Source organism: Furipterus horrens, unplaced genomic scaffold (assembly GCF_987537825.1).
Source record: "Furipterus horrens unplaced genomic scaffold, mFurHor1.1.pri manual_scaffold_5, whole genome shotgun sequence".
Taxonomy (NCBI): domain Eukaryota; kingdom Metazoa; phylum Chordata; class Mammalia; order Chiroptera; family Furipteridae; genus Furipterus; species Furipterus horrens.
The window spans coordinates 43,919,354-43,937,669 of record NW_028327175.1 but is presented as its reverse complement, the minus strand read 5'-3'; the positions used below and the strand labels follow the sequence as shown (position 1 = coordinate 43,937,669).

General features: G+C 40.4%; 1 protein-coding gene across 1 annotated transcript in view; it reads right to left on the bottom strand.

Moving 5' to 3' along the window:
* NAIP (NLR family apoptosis inhibitory protein) overlaps window positions 1-5,895 on the bottom strand; it is a 33,316-nt gene extending 27,421 nt beyond the window's left edge. The window contains exons 1-2 of the mRNA XM_090276364.1: window positions 5,328-5,895; window positions 2,144-2,243 (exon numbers count right to left, since the gene is read on the bottom strand). Of these exons, the coding sequence (XP_090132490.1) occupies window positions 2,144-2,243; window positions 5,328-5,895 (668 nt within the window). The remainder of the gene's footprint in view (window positions 1-2,143; window positions 2,244-5,327) is intronic.
* Window positions 5,896-18,316: the final 12,421 nt, after the last annotated feature.

Genomic DNA, 18,316 nt, shown 5'->3' with positions numbered 1-18,316 from the left:
ATAATACAGTCAAAGAGACTGATTTACAGTAATATATATGTTAGGGCTTTTGTTTGATAAATTAAACTATGATGAATAAAGCTAGTTCCTGTGGTTATATGAAAGTTACTGAGTAAGATTGGTTGGGTCTATTCTGATTGGTCAAGGAGCCAGAGTACCATTTGAATTATTTAGCAATTTGGCTTCAGGCATCCTATAATTGTCTCATCTACTTGTCAGGAAGAGCTTTCTTCTCCCTCCCCATCCCCATCTCTCTCTCCACCTCATTCTCTTCTTCTCCTTTGTTGCTTTCTCCCTTCCACCTCCCTCACTTTTTCTTTTCAACTTCCAAAGTAATACACATTTGTTTATAAAAATTTGAACAAAATAGAAGTGAACAAAGTAACATATGAAAATCTCTCTCTACTTCATCTCCTGACAAACTCAAAGCCAGACAGATCTATTGTTTAGGTCATATATTTTCATAGCCTTTTCTGTATATTTTCAAACAAGTCTGTATAGAAGTTGAGTGGCTTTACATGTTTTTAAGGGCTTACACCACACATGTTATTTTGCATATTGCTTTTTTCACTTATCATAGACATCCTTCTATTTTTGTGAGCATGGCTGTCCACATGCAAGGTGACTTTTAAATATAAATTAACTGTCCAGTATTTTGTGGCTGACTTTTGATCCAACCAATAACTTCTTTGCATGTAGTAGGTGTGTGAGATATATTTGTTAAAGAAATGGAATATGAGCCTGATCACACTGCTAGATCTAAGTATTAGGTCATAGGAAATTTAGGAAGTAGAAAAACACATTCATAACACCACAGAAACAGAAACAGATTCAGCCAAACCTAAAGTGTAGGGAATTTTACAGGAAAGATTACATTGTTTCTTTAATAAGTAAATGACGAGAATTAGGAAAGGAGGAAATCTATAAATTAAAAATCTTAAGAGGCATATCAACTAAATGTAATATGTAGACTTTGTTTGGATCCTGATTCGAATTAACCAACAGTAAAGAAAGAGAGGGAAGTGGGGTGATGTGGACATTGAACACTGACTCAGATATTTGATAATATGTATTGAGGAATTAACGTTAATCCCTGTTTAGGAGAGATAATAATATTGTGGTTTTGTTTCTTAAAGATGTTTTCATTATAACTCTAAAATATAAGAATATCAACAACTGACATTATAAGATGTCTTGAATTGACTTTAATATAATCTGGTTATAATTATTATTATGTCTGGGGAGAGGTGGGTGAGAGACGGATGGAATATAATTTGCCCATGTGTTAATAAGTTATTTATTATACTATTCACTCTACCTCTGAAATTGTCAATAATGAAAGTTTTAAAAATTGTAAAGGAAATGAATATGCATTTGGTAGATACAAAGTCATATAGAAAATACTAGTAAATATAGTCCTGACTGGGTGACTCAGTGGCTTGAATGCCACTGTGGGAACTAAAAGGTTGCCAGTTCGATTCCCAGTCAGGGCACATGCCTGGGTTGTGGGCCAGGTCCCTGTTTAGGGGCATATGAGAGGCAACCAATCAATGTTTCTCTCTCACATAGATGTTTGTCTCCCTCTCCTTCTCCCTCCTTCTCCCTCTCTCTAGAAATATATAAAATGTTTTAAAAATAAATTAAAAGACAATAGTAGTAAATATAGCATTAAAAATAATTAAAAAGCACTTAATTTTCTAAGCAGGGAACTAAAGACCATTGCAACAATCAAAACTCTGAATTTTTAAAATAAAATGTTTTTGTTTGGTATGTAATCAGCAGTATATGAAACCATTTGTAATAAAGCCTTAAATATTGTTTTAATTTCCAACTTCCTTTATACACTGTTTTACATCATCCCTATGTGAATTATTCTTATTTATCAATTAGGGCTGATCCTGAAACTTCTACTTGGTAAAATGTGTCTTGGTATTTAGGAAAATAAAACATTAAGAAATTATTTTAAAATTATGATTCAAAATGTTCATGATGTAATCAGGCCTTTCTTGCTTGAATAAATTCTGGAATGTTCCAGTTTCGGATAGGATAAAAATCAAACCTGAAGATACTACTCCAAGAAGGTGACTCTTGTCTTTAGTTTTGTTTCATCTTTTTTTTAAAAGAGACATATTTCTCTACTTACTTAGAGAACCACTTGGCATGTTCCTTCCAAGGATCATCTCCATCCTCCCAATTTCCTAAACATCCACCACAGGAAAAACACTGCACAGTATCCCATTTCCCTACATATGAAGGAAAACATTTAGATTGCTCAGCACTGAAATGGCACCATGGGATCAATCAGAAGGTGTGTCTGGGAGCTGACTGCTCTGTGTGGGAGTAAGACATGTTTCAGCACGTCTGTCCACTCACACTGTCATCTGTCTAAATCTCCATCCACAGCCCCACTGCCCTAGGACCTCACCCCTCAGCCATGGTCATACTTCACATACAGAACTCTAAACTGTTTAACTCAGTATTCCCACATGGTGTTCCCAGAGCTGGTGTTTTGCTCTTTGAGCTCTCAGAGACAAAGTAGCGAGGAAGCAGAGAAACCCTAGGACTCATGAAGTAAAGCACCATTAGAAAACCGAAGCTGTAGCTTTGCAATGCAATTTCTGTGGACACTTAGGCATGTTTTTAAACTCTTTGAGCCTCAGTGAACTCAACTGTGAAATGGTGGGAACGGAAAAATTTGTTGGATTAGAATTAGTGCTTAATCCGATGCTAGCTCGCATCAAGTAGGTACTCAGTAAATGAGAGCTGTTATTGTCACTACAGTTCTCATTCACATCTGTCATAACATCTACAGCATGCCTAGAACAATGCAAACAAAGCCTAGTTTTCTTAAATGCAATTTGCCCTATGTATTAGAGTTAGCCCTAAGATTAAAACCAACCATCCAACAACCAAAAAGCCCCTCCAATACTGCCGCAATTAAAAGAATCAAAGGAAGATCTTATGGGAGCAGCAAAAGGAAGATGGGTGAGGAATTAGGGGTCGTCTGACCTCATGATTTATTTTAAGGACCTTAAGAATGTTGTCAAGGCTTCCGTCCAAGATAGAGGCCTATACAGACACACTGGGTGTCCCTTCACAACTAAGAAGGAAGACAACTACCTCAAAACTAGGAACAACCAGAAGTTCCAGAAAATCAAGCTGCATAGAAGTCCAACAAACAAAGATATAAAGAAGAAATACTCATCCAGACAGGTAGGATGGGCGTAGTCGTGGTGGAGAGGACGCAGTGTGGTGGCAGCAGCAGTGGCAGTGGCAGGCCGGCGGAAAGCAGTTACGGCAGCAGGCCCGCAGAAAGCACAGTTACATGTTTTAAAAAGTCAGGAGGGACACCTCGGGAGTATTCCCAGCTCCTCACCAGACCTACCAGCTCACGGTCCCAGCACTGGGGAAAAGCAAGCCTCATTGCTTCTGACGGTGCAGACCAGTGGGGGTTGGGGTGGAGGCTGAAACTGCCGGTCTCAGCAGAGTCTGCTTGTTTAAAGGGCCCACATGGTCCTAGAACATCCACGGACCCACACACTCTGGGAATGATGGCCAGGACAGCAGCTAGAAGGGCGCCAGTCCAGTGTGGAAGTGGGAGAGGTGCCTGGAAAGGGGGCAAATGCTGGGCAGATGGCATTGTTCCCTCTTAGACCCCTCCCACACATAACGCACCACAACATGGTGAAAGGGGTCGCTCTGTACTGATGAATACCTAAGGCTCCACCCCTTACAACATAACAGGAGCAGCAGCTCTACCTAAGACACAGAGGCAAACAAACACAGGAGCCTGTGAAGATGAGGAGAAAGAGAAGTAGGGCCCAAAAGGCGGAACGGATCAAGGTTCCAGTGGGAGAACTAAGTGGCGAGGAGATAGCCAACCTAACAGATAGAGAATTCTAAACACTGGTGATAAAGATGCTCACAGTCTTGACAGATATGCTTGAGTACAGCAAACGCATAAGGGAAGATGTGAACCCTATGCTAAGTGAAACGAAGGAAAATCCACACAAAACCAATGGTGAAGGGAAGGAAACCAGGGTTCAAATCAATGATTTGGAACCTAAGGAAGAAAAAAAACAGTCAACCAGTACAGAATGAGGAAACAAGAATTGAAGGAAATGAGGAGAGCCTTGGGAACCTCTGGGACAACTTTAAACGTGCCAACATCCAAATCATAGGGATGCCAAAAGGAGAAGAGGAAGAACAAGAAATTGAAAACTTACGTGAAAAATAATGGAGGAAAACTTCCCAAATTTTGCAAAGGAAATAGACATACAAGTTCAGGAAGCACAGAGATTCACAAACAAGCTAGACCCAAAAAGGACCACACCAAGACACATCATAATTAAAATACCAAAAGTGAAAGATGAAAGGAGAATCTTAAAAGCAGCAAGAGAAAAGCAGAGAGTTGCCTACAAAGGGGTGCCTATAAGACTATCAGCTGATTTCTCAAAAAAAAAACTTTGCAGGCAAGAAGGGACTGGTAAGAAGTATTCAATGTAATGAAAAGCAAGGACTTACAACCAAGATTACTCTATCCAGCAAAGCTATCATTTAAAATAGAAGGGCAGATGAAGTGCTTCCCAGACAAGGTAAAGCTAAAAGAGTTCATCATCACCAAGCCATTATTATATGAAATGTTAAAGGGACTTACTTAAGAAAAAGAAGATCAAAACTATGAACACTAAAATGACAACAAACTCACAACTATCAACAACTGAATCTAAAAAATAAAAACAAAATCCAGCTAAGCAAACCAGAATAGGAACAGAGTCATAGGTATGGGAATCATGTGGAGAGTTATCAGCTGGGATGGGGGAGGGGTAGAAATGGGGAAATGGTGCAGAGATTAAGAAGCATAGTCGGTTTGTACAAAATAGACAGGGGGAAGTTAAGAATAATATAGGAAAGGGTGAAGCCAAAGAACTTACATGCACGACCCATGGACATGAACTAATGGGGGGAGGGGAGAATTGCTGGAGGGAAGTGGGTTACTGAGCAGAGGGGAGCAAAGGGGAAAAAATATTGGAATACTGTACATAATCTATAAAATATACTTTTAAAGAAAAGAATGTTGTCAGGATTGTCTAAGGTCCAAACTTAAGGGAAAGTAACATCTAATTTTATATATATTAGACAAATTAATATGTACAAAACATAAAGCTAAAGTAAAATTACTGAAGTTGAATGTTAATAAAATAGACCTTATACCTAATAAAATACATTTAACAAGTGAGGAATAATTCACAAAATTGTGCAACTGAACTATGAAACCTAAACTTAAAACTCCAGAGAAATACTTCAGAAAATGATTTTTTAATTACCTGTAAAAACAAAACCAGCCGCTGAGAGCTCCCGTGGAGATGTCCCTTGGGCATAAAATGGCCAATCTTTGAAGGATTCAAGCCTGGCCTCCTCTTCTTGGTACTTTGCCTTATCTCCTCTCAGCTTTTTCTCTGGAGTCTTAACTCTTATGTCGTACTTGGCAATGTTACCAACATCTCTGCCCAAAAGGAATTCACAATGTGGACGAAACTTCTTGTGGTCTCCTATGGGGGTTTTCTGGAGGCCGGTTTGAAACAGGATTAAGCTGCAGCAGAAACACTGCACCCCGGATTTTACGCCTGTGAAATAGAACCCGGCCGCCGCCATCTCCTGGGGGGTCCATGATCTGTCGGAGTCAAAGGTCACAAAAGTCTTTAATCTTTTTGCTTCACTGCGCATTTCTGAGTTAAAGCCTTTCTGCATCTTTTCTCGATCTTTCTGTTGCTTTTCCTCCATTTCCTTTACAAATTGAAAAGCATCAATTCTTAGAAGAGCAGACAGCTCCAGGAGGGAAGCGAAGTCACTCTGGGAAGTCCTCTCTTCGGTGGCCCCCTCCTGAGCAGCCATCTTCTGAGAAGGGAAAGAAAAGCAGGTTAACAGACCTTACCACTTGATTGACTAGTCCTGAGGTTGTCTTCCACCCTTTTATTTGGACTGTTTCATTTCTTCTGAATTATACTGAGCTTCTGATCATCGCTCAGCCCAGATCGGAGTAAATATGCTAGTAGGTCAGCCTCTCTCTCTCCCATCATCCTACCCTCCCACCAGGAAGGTCCTCTTTTCACAGCATCAATCATCACTCTAGTCAAAGGCATAAAATAGGGGGCACCTTGGTATAGTCACATAACAAGTCCAAAGATGCTTGCTTGCATCCTCAACACTTCAGAAACCTCAGGAGTATGCTGTTTAATACCCACAGGTGGAATTAAATAGTTCTGCTTCACAAGGGGTGTTTTATGTGCCCCTGCCTTTATCCATCTCAGCTGATTTGCAATTTGCCCATCTACCCACATTTCTGCAAAAGTGGCAGCCAACAGAAGATCTTGATTAAGAGCAAGCATGCCCTGCATTTCGCAGTAACTAAGGCAAGAAAAAGCACTCCTTTGTCAATAATGAATTAAATCTATTTCAGTAGTGTTTCCTCAAGAAGCTCTCTTCATCAGTCAACAGGGTTACTTAGCTTTTTTATTTTCTTTCTTTTTTTATTTTCACCTGAGGACACTTTTTTCATTGCTTTTTAGAGAGAAACATTGATGTGAGAAAGAAACATTGATTGGTTTCCTCCCATACACATTCAGACCAGGGATCAGACCCACAGCCTAGGCATGTACCCTGACTGGGAATTGAACCTGCAACCCTTCGGCTATGGTGCGACTTAGCTTTTTGATTGAATAGCTCCTCTATTTCAGTTCTCTTCACACCCATTCCCTGTAGAGCCTTGTTAGTGGTTCTCTATCAGATGAGGGTCTCATTATGACCAGAAGAAATACCTGCCCACCTCTCCTTTGGCCTTCTGTTCCTTTCCTTCACAGAAGGATCTGGTCAAAACTTGGTGGTCTTGGCAGCCTAAGGCTTTTCCTAGTTACCTTCATTTTTGCCAAAGCAGCCCAAACCAGCCAAGGTATAGTATTCTTGGCTGACTTCCTCTCTATATGAATTTCTGTTTCAATCCACTTAGCTATTGCCTCTGGCTCTGGATTGACCACTTTTAAATTTCATTGCTGTCTTTCCTTCCCATTAGTAGTTATAGTACTTGAATGAATTCAGACCAGGAATTCCTCACCACCATGAATGGTTCTAAATCTTTCTCCCACTTTTCATCTTTCTTTCTGCCAAACAAAGCCTTAGCCATTATTTAAATTATAAAGCCAAAAACTGTTTCAATTTTCCCATTTGCAGTGCTGTCTTCAGCAATTACACAGGGTTGGGTAACTGAAAAAACTCGCGTGATTCTACGTAGCAGAGTTACATAAAACTTTAATACAGGTAAAGCATAAAATACAAAAATTAAAATTTAAAAAAACAGGCAAACATCAGAGAGGTCTCAGATTCAAAGCCCAGTTCCTGGAGGCCTTACTGGTTTGCACCAGCTCTGTTGCATTTTAGGTAATGAACAACCCAGGTACTTGCAAGATACCTGGTCTCAGGAAACTACAATCTCTTCTGAGGAGGCGTCTTTTATGCTCCTCTAGTCATTTGCCCAAAACTAGGCTGCATGACCAGTTTCAAAAACAGAGAAGCTGTACAGGCTGCCTCTGTGCTGTCTCAGACCCTAGCATAGGACTGCGTTAGTCACTGGTCAGCACATTCCATTCAGATTTGGTCAAGAGACAGGACCGGCGCCAACCCTCCCTGAAGGTAAGTACATACAGGGTTGCAACAGATCAGCTGGATTAATTTTGCTGGTTTTGTGGTCAATTTTGCTGATCTGGAGGCCATTTCTGGTGGGGAGAGATCTCCAAGTCCCTCTCCAAACTTCATGTCCTTTGGCTACTAGAGCTTAGAGTGCCAACTGAGGCGACTCTGTGGTGGATCTAGAATTTAAACCCAAATCTGTGTGACAACAGTACCTGTCTTCTTGCCTCCAGAAAAATAAAAGTAAGGGAAGTAAGAGGGCCATAACTTTAGCTGTGGAAGAAAAGCACCTTTTGCCAGAGATAGTAATTTACTTACCTCGAGGTTTATCCAGAATCTCAGTTAAATGGAAGCAGGATGGGTGGCCTGAGTACCAGTGCTCAATGTTTGTCCTTTTAATGGGAAGCAATGAAAATATATTTGAGGGACTAAAATTCAAAACAAATTGCAGTTTACTGGGGATTTACCAGTAAGTGCTCTCATGTTTTAAGTCAAAAGGACTTAGTCAGGACCCAAAACGAATAACAAAACCTACCAAGTCCCACAACAGGAAGTATTGTGTTCTACAGTTAAGATTGGCTAATGCTTACAGTGCTAGAAGTCTTATTCCTTTTATGGTGATAGTTTATCTTTCTGGTATCTTTTAGGATTTTTTCTTTTATTCTTGGGGTTATAAACTTTCAAAATGTGTATACATTTGGATCTGTCTACATTCATTGCACTGGGCACTTGGTGGACCTTTTCAATCTGAACACATGGGTGTCCCATCAGCCCTAGGACATTCATTATTTTCTATAATTTTCTTTGATAATTTCCTACTGTCTGCTATTCTCTTTTCACTCTTACTAGTATTCCCATTATTTAGGTGGGGATTTAATTGATCTGAAATGTTGATTGTGATCCCGGACGGGGAGATAATTCCAGCAAGCAGAATGAAAAAGACGATCGGGGGGCTACAGCACTCTCTGGCAGTCAGCAAAGAGCAAGAAGCCTCACCGTCATTTTATTAGGATTTCAAAAGTTACTAAAAATAGAACAGGGGGTGTGAGCTTTACAGCCAACAATAAAAGAATTTTTACAAGTGAAAGAATTTTTACAATGTATCATTAATGTGTAAAATACAGCCAGGGTAACTTATGGTTTAGATAGCACCTATCAAGGATACAAAGCAGACCCACTAATCCTCAGGGTCGGTTCCAATTAAGACTTTATCTACAAGAAGGCAGATGGAGTACTTAACAGACCTCTTTGTTCTCAGGATTCCATGACCCAGTGGCCTGAAAAGCCTAAAGCCGCAGGCGGAGACAAGACCAGCTCATCTCCTGAGCCACAGAACACCTGGACGGAGGGGCATGGGAACATGCCCCTACCCAGAGATCTGAGTTCCTGCAACCTTGACCTCCAAAATTCTTATTTTTTTTTCCCTCATATATTGTCTCTTAGTGCTTTTTCTCTACTTTCTGTGAAACTTCCTATCTATTGTCTTCCAACTTTCCAACAGTAATTCTTTTTTTTTTTTAATGTGTTTTATTGATTACAGTGTTACATTTGTTCCAATTTCCCTTCCCTCTGCTCCCCTCCACCCGGTGGCCCCCCTCCCTCCCCTTGTCCTCCCCTTTTAGTCCATGTCCATTGGTTGTACATATAGTTCTTCTCAACCTCTCTCTGTCTATTCCATTCCCTCCTACGATGTTTCTTAATTCCTATACCATCTCCCTCCCTCTCCCCCTTCCCCTTCCCTGCTGACCTCCCCCCCAATATGTTCCCCATACCTATAGTTCTTTTTCCACTCTCATTGCCTATTTAGTTTGCCTTTGCTTCAATTCCCTAGCTTCTGTTGTTGTTTCTTGTGATGCAGTTTTCATTTCAGTGTTCATAGTTTTGATCCTCCTTTTTCTAAACCAGTCCTTTTAACATCTCATATAACAGTGGTTTGGATCTAATGAACTCTTTCAGTTTTATTTTGTCCTGGAAACACTTTCTCTGCCCTTCTATTCTGAATGACAGCTTCACTGGATAAAGTATTCGTGGTTATAGGTTTTGGATTTTCATTGCTTTGAATATTTCTTGCCAGTCCCTTCTTGCCTGCAGGGTTTCCCTTGAGAAGTCAGCTGATAGTCTAATTGGGACCCCTTTGTACATGATTCTTTTCTTCTCTCTTGCTGCTTTTAAGATTCTCTCTTTATCTTTAACTTTTGACATTTTGATTATAATGTGTCTTGGAGTGGTTCTCCCTGGGTCCAGTTTTTTTGGAACTCTCTGTGCTTCCTGGACCTGTAAGTCTATTTCCTTCCCCAAGTTTGGGAAGTTCTGCTTTATTATATTTTCACTTAATTTTTCAATTTCTAGTTCTTCTTCTTCACCCTCTGGCAATCCTATGATCCGTATATTCGATCTCTTATAGCTGTCCCAGAGGTTTCTGATCCTCTCATCCTTGCTTCCCATTTCCTCTCTCTGCACTGGTTGACTGTTTGTTCCTTCTCTATGTTCTGGTTTGTTGATTTGAACTCTGGATTTTATTTCCTCACCATCTGTCTCGTATGAGGTTTTGTTCCTTTCAGTATGAGTGTTTTTCAATTCTTTCTCATCTTTTTCCAGATCTTTTGTTAATTCTGTAAGCCACCTGATAACAATGGCCCTGAACTGAGCCTCTGACAGGTTTCTTATTTGTTCATCTGTCAGGTTCTTCATCTGTTGCCTGGTGAGCTGTGCCACCGGGATTTCTATAGTTGTCTGCCTCATTTTGACAGATGCGTTTTGCTTTCTTGGGCCGGCTATAGGAGGCAGTGCCTGTGTACTCATCACAACCCAGTGACCGGCGGCAATCCGCTCCAACAGTAATTCTTAATTGCAGCAATTATACTTTTTAATTTCCCATAGCTCTTTCTTGTTCTCTGACTGTTCTTTATTTTCATGATACTTTTTTTTTTCTTTTTAACCAACACAATCTTTTTATGATACTGTCAAATGACAAAAAGTCAGAGTTCTGGCCAAGATGGAGGCCTAGACAAACACGCTGCGTCTCCCTCAACAACTAAGAAGAAATAAAACTACCTCAAAACTATAGATAACCAGAAGTTCCAGAAAACTGAGCTGCATGGAAGTCCAACAAACAAAGATATAAAGAAGAAATACTCATCCAGACAGGTAGGAGGGCCGGAGCTAGGGCGGAGAGGACACGATGTGGTGTTGGCAGCAATGGTGGCAGTGGCAGGCTGGCAGAAAGCACAGTCACACATTTTAAATAGTCGGGAGGGACACCTGGGGAGCGCTCTCAGCACTAGACCAGATCGCATAGCTCATGGTCCCAGCCCCGGGAAAATAAAGCCTCATTGCTTCTGACTGTGCAAACCAGTGGGGGTTGAGGCAGAGGAAGAAACTGCTGGTCTCTCAGCAGAGTTCACTTGTTTAAAGGGCCCCCACAGTCCTAGAACCTCTACAGACCCATCCACTCTGGGAACAACAGCGAGGGCAACAGCTAGAGAGGCACCAGTCCCATACAAAAGTGAAAGAAGTACCTGGAAAAGGGGTGAGTGCTGAGCAAGTGACATTGTTCCCTCTCAGACCCTCCCCCACATACAGCTCCACAAGATGGTGAAACGAGTCTCCCTGTTCTGACGAACACCTAAGGCTCCGCCCCTTACAATGTAACAGGTGCGACAGCTCTACCTAAGACAGAGAGGCAAACAAACACAGGAGCCTGTCAAGTTGAGGAGACAGAAAAGTATGGCCCAAAAGGCAGAACGCATCAAGGTTCCAGTGGGAGAACTAAGCGGTGAGGAGATAGCCAACCTAACAAATTAGGAGAGAGCCAACCTAACAGATACAAAGTTCAAAACACTGGTGATAAAGATGCTCACAGGTTTGGTAGATATGGTTAAGTATGGCAAACACATAAGGGAAGAAGTGAAGGCTCTGCTAAGTGACACGAAGGAAAATTCACATAAAACCAATGGTGAAGGGAAGGAAACCGGGGTTCAAATCAATGATTTGGAACATAAGGAAGAGAAAAACAATCAACCAGTACAGAATGAGGAAACAAGAATTGAAAAATATGAGGAGAGGCTTAGGAAACTCTGGGACAACTTTAAACTGAAAATATTTGAACCATAGGGGTGCCAGAAGGAGAAAAGAAAGAACAAGTGCAAGAAATTGAAAACTTATGTGAGAAAATAATGATGGAAAACTCCCCAAATTTGGTGAAGGAAATAGAAAAGGAAGCACAGAGAGACCCAAAAAGGACCACACCAAGACACATCATAATTAAAATGCCAACGGTGATAGATAAAGAGAGAATCTTAAAAGCAGCAAGAGAAAAGCAGAGAGCTACCTACGAAGGGGTGCCTATAAGACTTTCAGCTGATTTCCCAAAAGAAACTTTGCAAGCAAGAACGGACTGGCAAGCAGTATTCAATGTGATGAAAAGCAAGGACCTACAACCAAGATTACTCTATCCAGCAAAGCTATCATTTAGAATGGAAGGGTAGATAAAGTGCTTCCCAGACATGGTAAAGCTTAAGGAACTCATCACCACCAAACTATTATTATATGAAATGTCAAAGGGACTTACTTAAGAAAAAGAAGATCAAAACTATGAACACTAGAATGACAACAAACTCACAACTATCAACAACTGAATCTAAAAAATAAAAACAAAATCCAACTAAGCAAACCAGAAAAGGATCAGAATCATAGGTATGGGGATCATTTGGAGGGTTAGCAGCTGGGAAGGGGAAGGGGTAGAAATGGGGAAATGGTGCAGGGATTAAGAAGCATAATTGGCTGGTACAAAATAGACATAGGAAATTTATGAATAATATAGGAAAGGGTGAAGCCAAAGAACTTATATGCACAACCCATGGACATGAACTAAAGGAGGGTGGGATTGCTGGATGGAAGGGGGGTACTGGGCAGAGGGGAGCAAAGGGAAAAAAATTGAGATACTGTAACAACATAATCAATAAAATATACACTTAAAGAATGACAAAACTAAGACAAGTTAATAATGAGTATGATGTCCTTGATTCATGGGAAAACAACCCATGGATGGGGGAGCACAGTGCCTCATGAGCTGTAGAGCCTGTTTTATGGAGAAGAGGCAATAGGGAACAGGGCAGGACTGGCTAGGAGGGTGGGGATTTACTTATAGGACTTCCATCCTATTTCCTAGGGGAAGGTAGATGAATTAAAGCTGAGTTGGAAGATTGTGATTAGTGTATGTTAGGTTTCTGTGACAGATGTGTCCCGTAAGTGCAGGCTGACTTGGGTTTAGATCTGGGACTTGGGCCAGGCCAGTAGGATGGCTCCATTTTGTGGGTCCTGATAAATTAACTTTACAATACAAATGTTCAATTTATCTACCTCCTAAATTATCTGTTACTTTTTCACATTACCAGCCATCCTGAAATGTATACTGATCCTCAGTTTTCAATTTATGTTTAGAAGTAGGCCATTTAGCCCTGACTGGGTAGTTCAGTAGGTTAGAACGTTGTCCCAAAATGCCAAGGTTATAGGTTGAATCTCCTGTTAGGGCACATACAAGAAGCAATTAATGAATGCATAAGTAAGTGGAATAACAAATTGATGTTTCTTTCTCTCTAAAAAAAAATCAATCAATAAAAATATTTTTTAAGGCAGGCCATCTAAAAGCTGATTGGTCAAAATTATGGTTAAAAATCTAGTTAAAAGCCACATAACTGTAACTTGAACCTAAGCCCTTTGCATTATGGAGGCCAGATTGGGGAGCCAGGATTTACCCTGAAGAAGCCCTAAATGTCAGAGGAACACCTCAGAAAATTATTTCAAGTTACCTATAAAGAGAGAGCTAGCAGCTGAAAGCACACTTGGGAAGTTCTTTGAGCATAACGATCAGTTCTTTTTATTTATTTATTTATTTATTTATTTATTTATTTTTAGAGAGAGGGGAAGGGAAGGAGAAAGAGAGGGAGAGAAACATCAATGTACAAGGGATACATCAAGTGGTTGCCTATTGCATGCCCCCAAGCAGGGACCTGGCCCACAGCCCAGGCAGGTGTCCTCATGGGGAATGGAACCAGTGCCCTTTTGGTTTCTAGGATGATGCCCAACACACTGAGCTACATCAGTCAGGGAAATGACCAGTTCTTGAAGCACTCCTTGTTTGCGTGTGCCAATGCCCACTCTAGCTCTTTGAAGTCAGCTGGAACACTTTATTTGATTTTTAAAAAAAGATAATCATCTAATTTTTTTTTGCCTCAGGTTTAAAATCTATCAAATAATGTGATCATGGAGAGGAGGGAGCCAAATGTTCCATACACAGATTTTTAAATTAGTCCCTTGATTTCCTGCCCTTCTTACCTGGCATGCAGAGTCCCCAGCTGCTCCAGGGTTCTCTGCAGGGTAAATAAGTCTCCCACAAGTTGTGTATTCAGGCAGTGGTTTCCTTTGGCCTACTCCATTGGTTACCACTATTCCACTTGAGTTTCCACCTTCCAAAAATTTGTTAAAATGTTCTATGTGCTGATGGGCCCCTCCTGGTTTCTTAACTTTCTGGGTATATACTTCTATTTTTATTTATTTATTTATTTATTTATTATTATCCTCACCTGAGGACTTTATATTTTTCATTGCTTTTAGAGAGAGAGGAAGGGAGAGAAACATTGAGGTGAAATAGAAACATTGATTGGTTGCCTCCTGTATACGCCTGGACTGGGACTGTACGCATCCAGACCTAGGATCAAACCTACAACCTGGGCATGAGCCCTGACCAGGAATTGAACCTTTGTCTTTTCGATAACGGGACAATGTTCCAACTAACTGAGCCACACTGGCCAGGGCTCTGGGTTTATACTTTGAAAAAAACCTTCCAATATTGTGTATTTATTATCAAAAATAAGAACAAAAATTAATTTAGAGACTACTACTAGCCAGACAAGTTCTAAGCACTTTAGATATGTCCATGTAATTCCTTCAATAGTCTAAACAAAGAAGCTGTTGTTATTTCCATTTTATAGATGAGGAAACCCAGGCATATAGGGCTCAGATTAACCAGGCTGGCTACAGAGTCTGCACTTTTAACCACTCTGTTATGCTGCCATAAAAGCTAGATTTTAAGAAAAGGGAAACCCAGGTGTCCCACAAAGCTCATTCCCTCCCCATTTTGGTACTTGAGAAAAATGCTGAGTTAGCAATGCTTCTAGGTATTACCAGCAGCCCTGGCACGTGACCTCCTCTGGCTAAGCTCTGGTGCAACAAGGTCCTTTACCCAGTCAAGAAGCAGTTGGTATTAAATAGTTGGCCAGGTGTTCACTGGCCCTTCTGAATTTTTGTATTAACATGTATAATGCTACAGGGATAGCGTTCTTTTGAAGCATTTTCAATGGTGCATCCATCTGCAACATCTCCACACTGCTGACCCTTCTGCCTAGCAATAAACATCCCTTTTCATTTATAATGTTGCTGTGTGCATCTCTGCCCAATGCACATTACATTTGTTGTTGTACTTTGTAAATTTTGCTGCCCTTATGACTTGGATTTTTTTTTATTAATATTCTATTTTCTAAATATTTATTGACGATACATAAGACTCCTTCTAGTCTATTTTTAATGATTATAAATCCTCTTAAATTTCCTAAGTAGATATTTGTATTATCTGAATATTAAGGCAGTTTCATCTTTTACAGTCATTTTATTTTCTTATTTTGTTGCACTGATTTAATATAATGTTGCTTAATAAGGTGGTAATAAGTATCCTATCTTATTCTTGACTTTGGTGGGAATTCTTCTGAAGTTTGACCACTAAGTATGATATTTATTGTAGGTTTTTAGTGGGTACCCTTTATCAGTTGAAAGAACTTCCCTTTTACTCCTAGTGACACTGAAAACTTCTGCACAGCCTTAATCAGAAAAAGATCCAAATATCACCTCTATGTGGCAGGAAGGGGAAAAAATTTCCCAAAGGAAGTGAATTAAAATACTGAGTAGCTGAAAACAAAGATGCAAAGGCACACATAGTTTGTGGGAGTTTAAAACGGTACAATGCTTTGGAAAAACAGCTGGGCAGCAACACATAAAGTATATATTTAGCATTCAACATAGCAATTCCATTCCTACATATGAAAACATATGAACACACAAAAACTTATAATGGAGTATCATAGTAGCTTTATTCATAACAACCAAGAAACCAGAAACCATCTCAGTGTTCACTGAGAATAAATAAATGACAAATTATCCATGCAATGGAATACTAATATGCAGTATAAAGGAACAAAGTATTGATACAGATAACATGGACGAATTTCAAAAACATTATGGTAAGCAAAAGCAGCCACACATGCTGTATGATTCAATTTGTTAGAAATCGTACAATAGCCAAAGCTGATCTCCAGTGATAGAAAACAGATCAGCGGTAGCTGGTGCTGGAAGCCCTGGCAAATACTGACCTCAAAGGGGCCAGTTGGGAGGATGATGTTCACTTGATTGTGGAGGTCACTGCATGGGTATATACATTTGCTAGATGGTATCAAACCATCCACTTAAAATGGGAGCATTTTATTGTATGTTAATTATAATTCAATTTGATTTTTAAAAAGTTCTAAGTGTACCTACAAATCCACTGATGTTTAGGGAGCATCTTAAAAAATGAAAAAGCAATTCCATATTTGGGACTTGTTTTCTGTAAAGTTACCTGAGTTATTTTTTTAAGTTCAGTAGAATTCTATTGTCAGGACCTTTTTAAAAAACAAAGATTTTATTTATTTATTTTTATGGAGAGGAGAAGGAAGAGAGAAGGAGAAGGAAAGAAATATAAACATGTGGTTGCCTTTCACATGTCCCCAACCCCAAGAGGGATATATCCCAGGAAAGCCTGACACCTAAAAATTAAGATTATCTGCCCTGATGATAAAGAATAGAGAAGAGATCGGCTGGGCCCAAGTTTGTAAACTGGTGGCCTGTGATAAGCTTTAGTTAACATGCATGGTTTTTAAAAATTAGATGCCAGCATTTAAAACAGGAGAATTCACTTAAAAATCCAATTTTTCAGTTTCTCCCTTTTTAAAAATGTTTATTGATTTTAGAGAGAGAGGAAGGGAGACAGAAACATGGATGTGAGAGAGAAACATCCTTTGACTACCTCCCATAAGTGCTCCAACCAGGGACCCCAAACACTCAACCCAGGCATGTGCCCTGACCAGGAATCCAACTCCCAACCCTCTGGTGCATAGGACAATGCTCCAAGGAACTGAGCCATATCGGCCAGGGCCAGTTTCTCTTTAAATATTCCTAGAAGGAAAAAATAAGCAGGGCCCGAGTAATGGTTCCTCTTTTAAAAACTTTAGTTTTTGCTAAGTAACAAATGCACATGTATAACATTCAAAAGGTACAAAAGGATAATAGCGAAAACTACATCTCTCTTCTAACCCAGAGCCCAGCATCTAGTGTCTGCCTCTTTTAGATGGAACCAGTGCTTTCCAGAGACCACCACTTGGCAGCATCCTGGACCCTTTTCACTTACCTGCATTATCTGCCTGGCCCCCTGAAGCACTGAATTTGCTTCTAAGCCCATTTTACAGCTCCCCTTCTGCATGCCCACAGCACTTGGCATATTATTCACACCTTCACACTGACTTCTTTAGAGGTCTCCCTTCTAGGCTGGAAGGTTCACAGATCCATGAGGGTAGGGTTCATGTCCTCTTTTTGGTGTCTATTCTATTGCCTAGCGTCCTGTCAGATAGATAGCAGATGTACAGGTTTGTGGAGTGAATTAATAAATGAACAAGCTGTGTATTATTTTCAGGGCCCTGCCCTGAGGTGTGACTCAAATAGCAATTTAGTCGGGTGGAATCAGGAACTTAAATCCCTAAAGGATCCCATCAAAAGCCCCCGTCCGCCCTGTAATAGGTGTCTCCAGCATTAAAGAACATGGAAAGAAAATAATGAATCTTTTCTTCTGAAAGAACAGGACAGTCCTAAGTCTGCTTATTGAGAAGTGTGACAATCTCCTGGGCCCTTTTCTTCCTTCCCATAGGCCCCGCGAACTCAAACTTCTCGCCCTTCCTAAACTCTCCTGCCTGCTGAAGGCCTGCAATTCGACCACCCACTTCCTGACAACTGGCTGCACCCTTCCTTTCTCACCACTTGGAATCATGTCTTATGATGAATTTACCAATCATTACAGAGAAACAAACTGCTGAACATAGTGACCGGGAACATGAAGAAGTTACAACATATTGAGAAATCTTACAAAATGTTTACCGTTCTTCTTTCCTACAGTCATTCTGGGCAGAAGTCCTACTGTTCCTGTCCCCTCACTGTTTTGAAATTTGTTCATGTTTTGATTATGCAGGTCAGATGTGGTTCTTAAATATAAGACTTACATGTTTTTAATCTGATCACCTTTCCTCTGCCTTTTGAAGGAGCGAGGAACTTCCAAGACATGATGGTGGCTGTGACCTATGGGTTGGCCCTGGGCCAGGAGATTGCTTCCAGATAACCTGACCTGGAGACTGTCTGACCATAATCAATGCTCCTTTTGACATAAACAAGTACTCCTTCCTGCCTCCACTACATGCTGGTTTCTGGAACAGGCCATTGTCCTGACCTGGTGAATTACATAAAGCATTTGCCTGTACCTGGTCACGTACAAGTACTG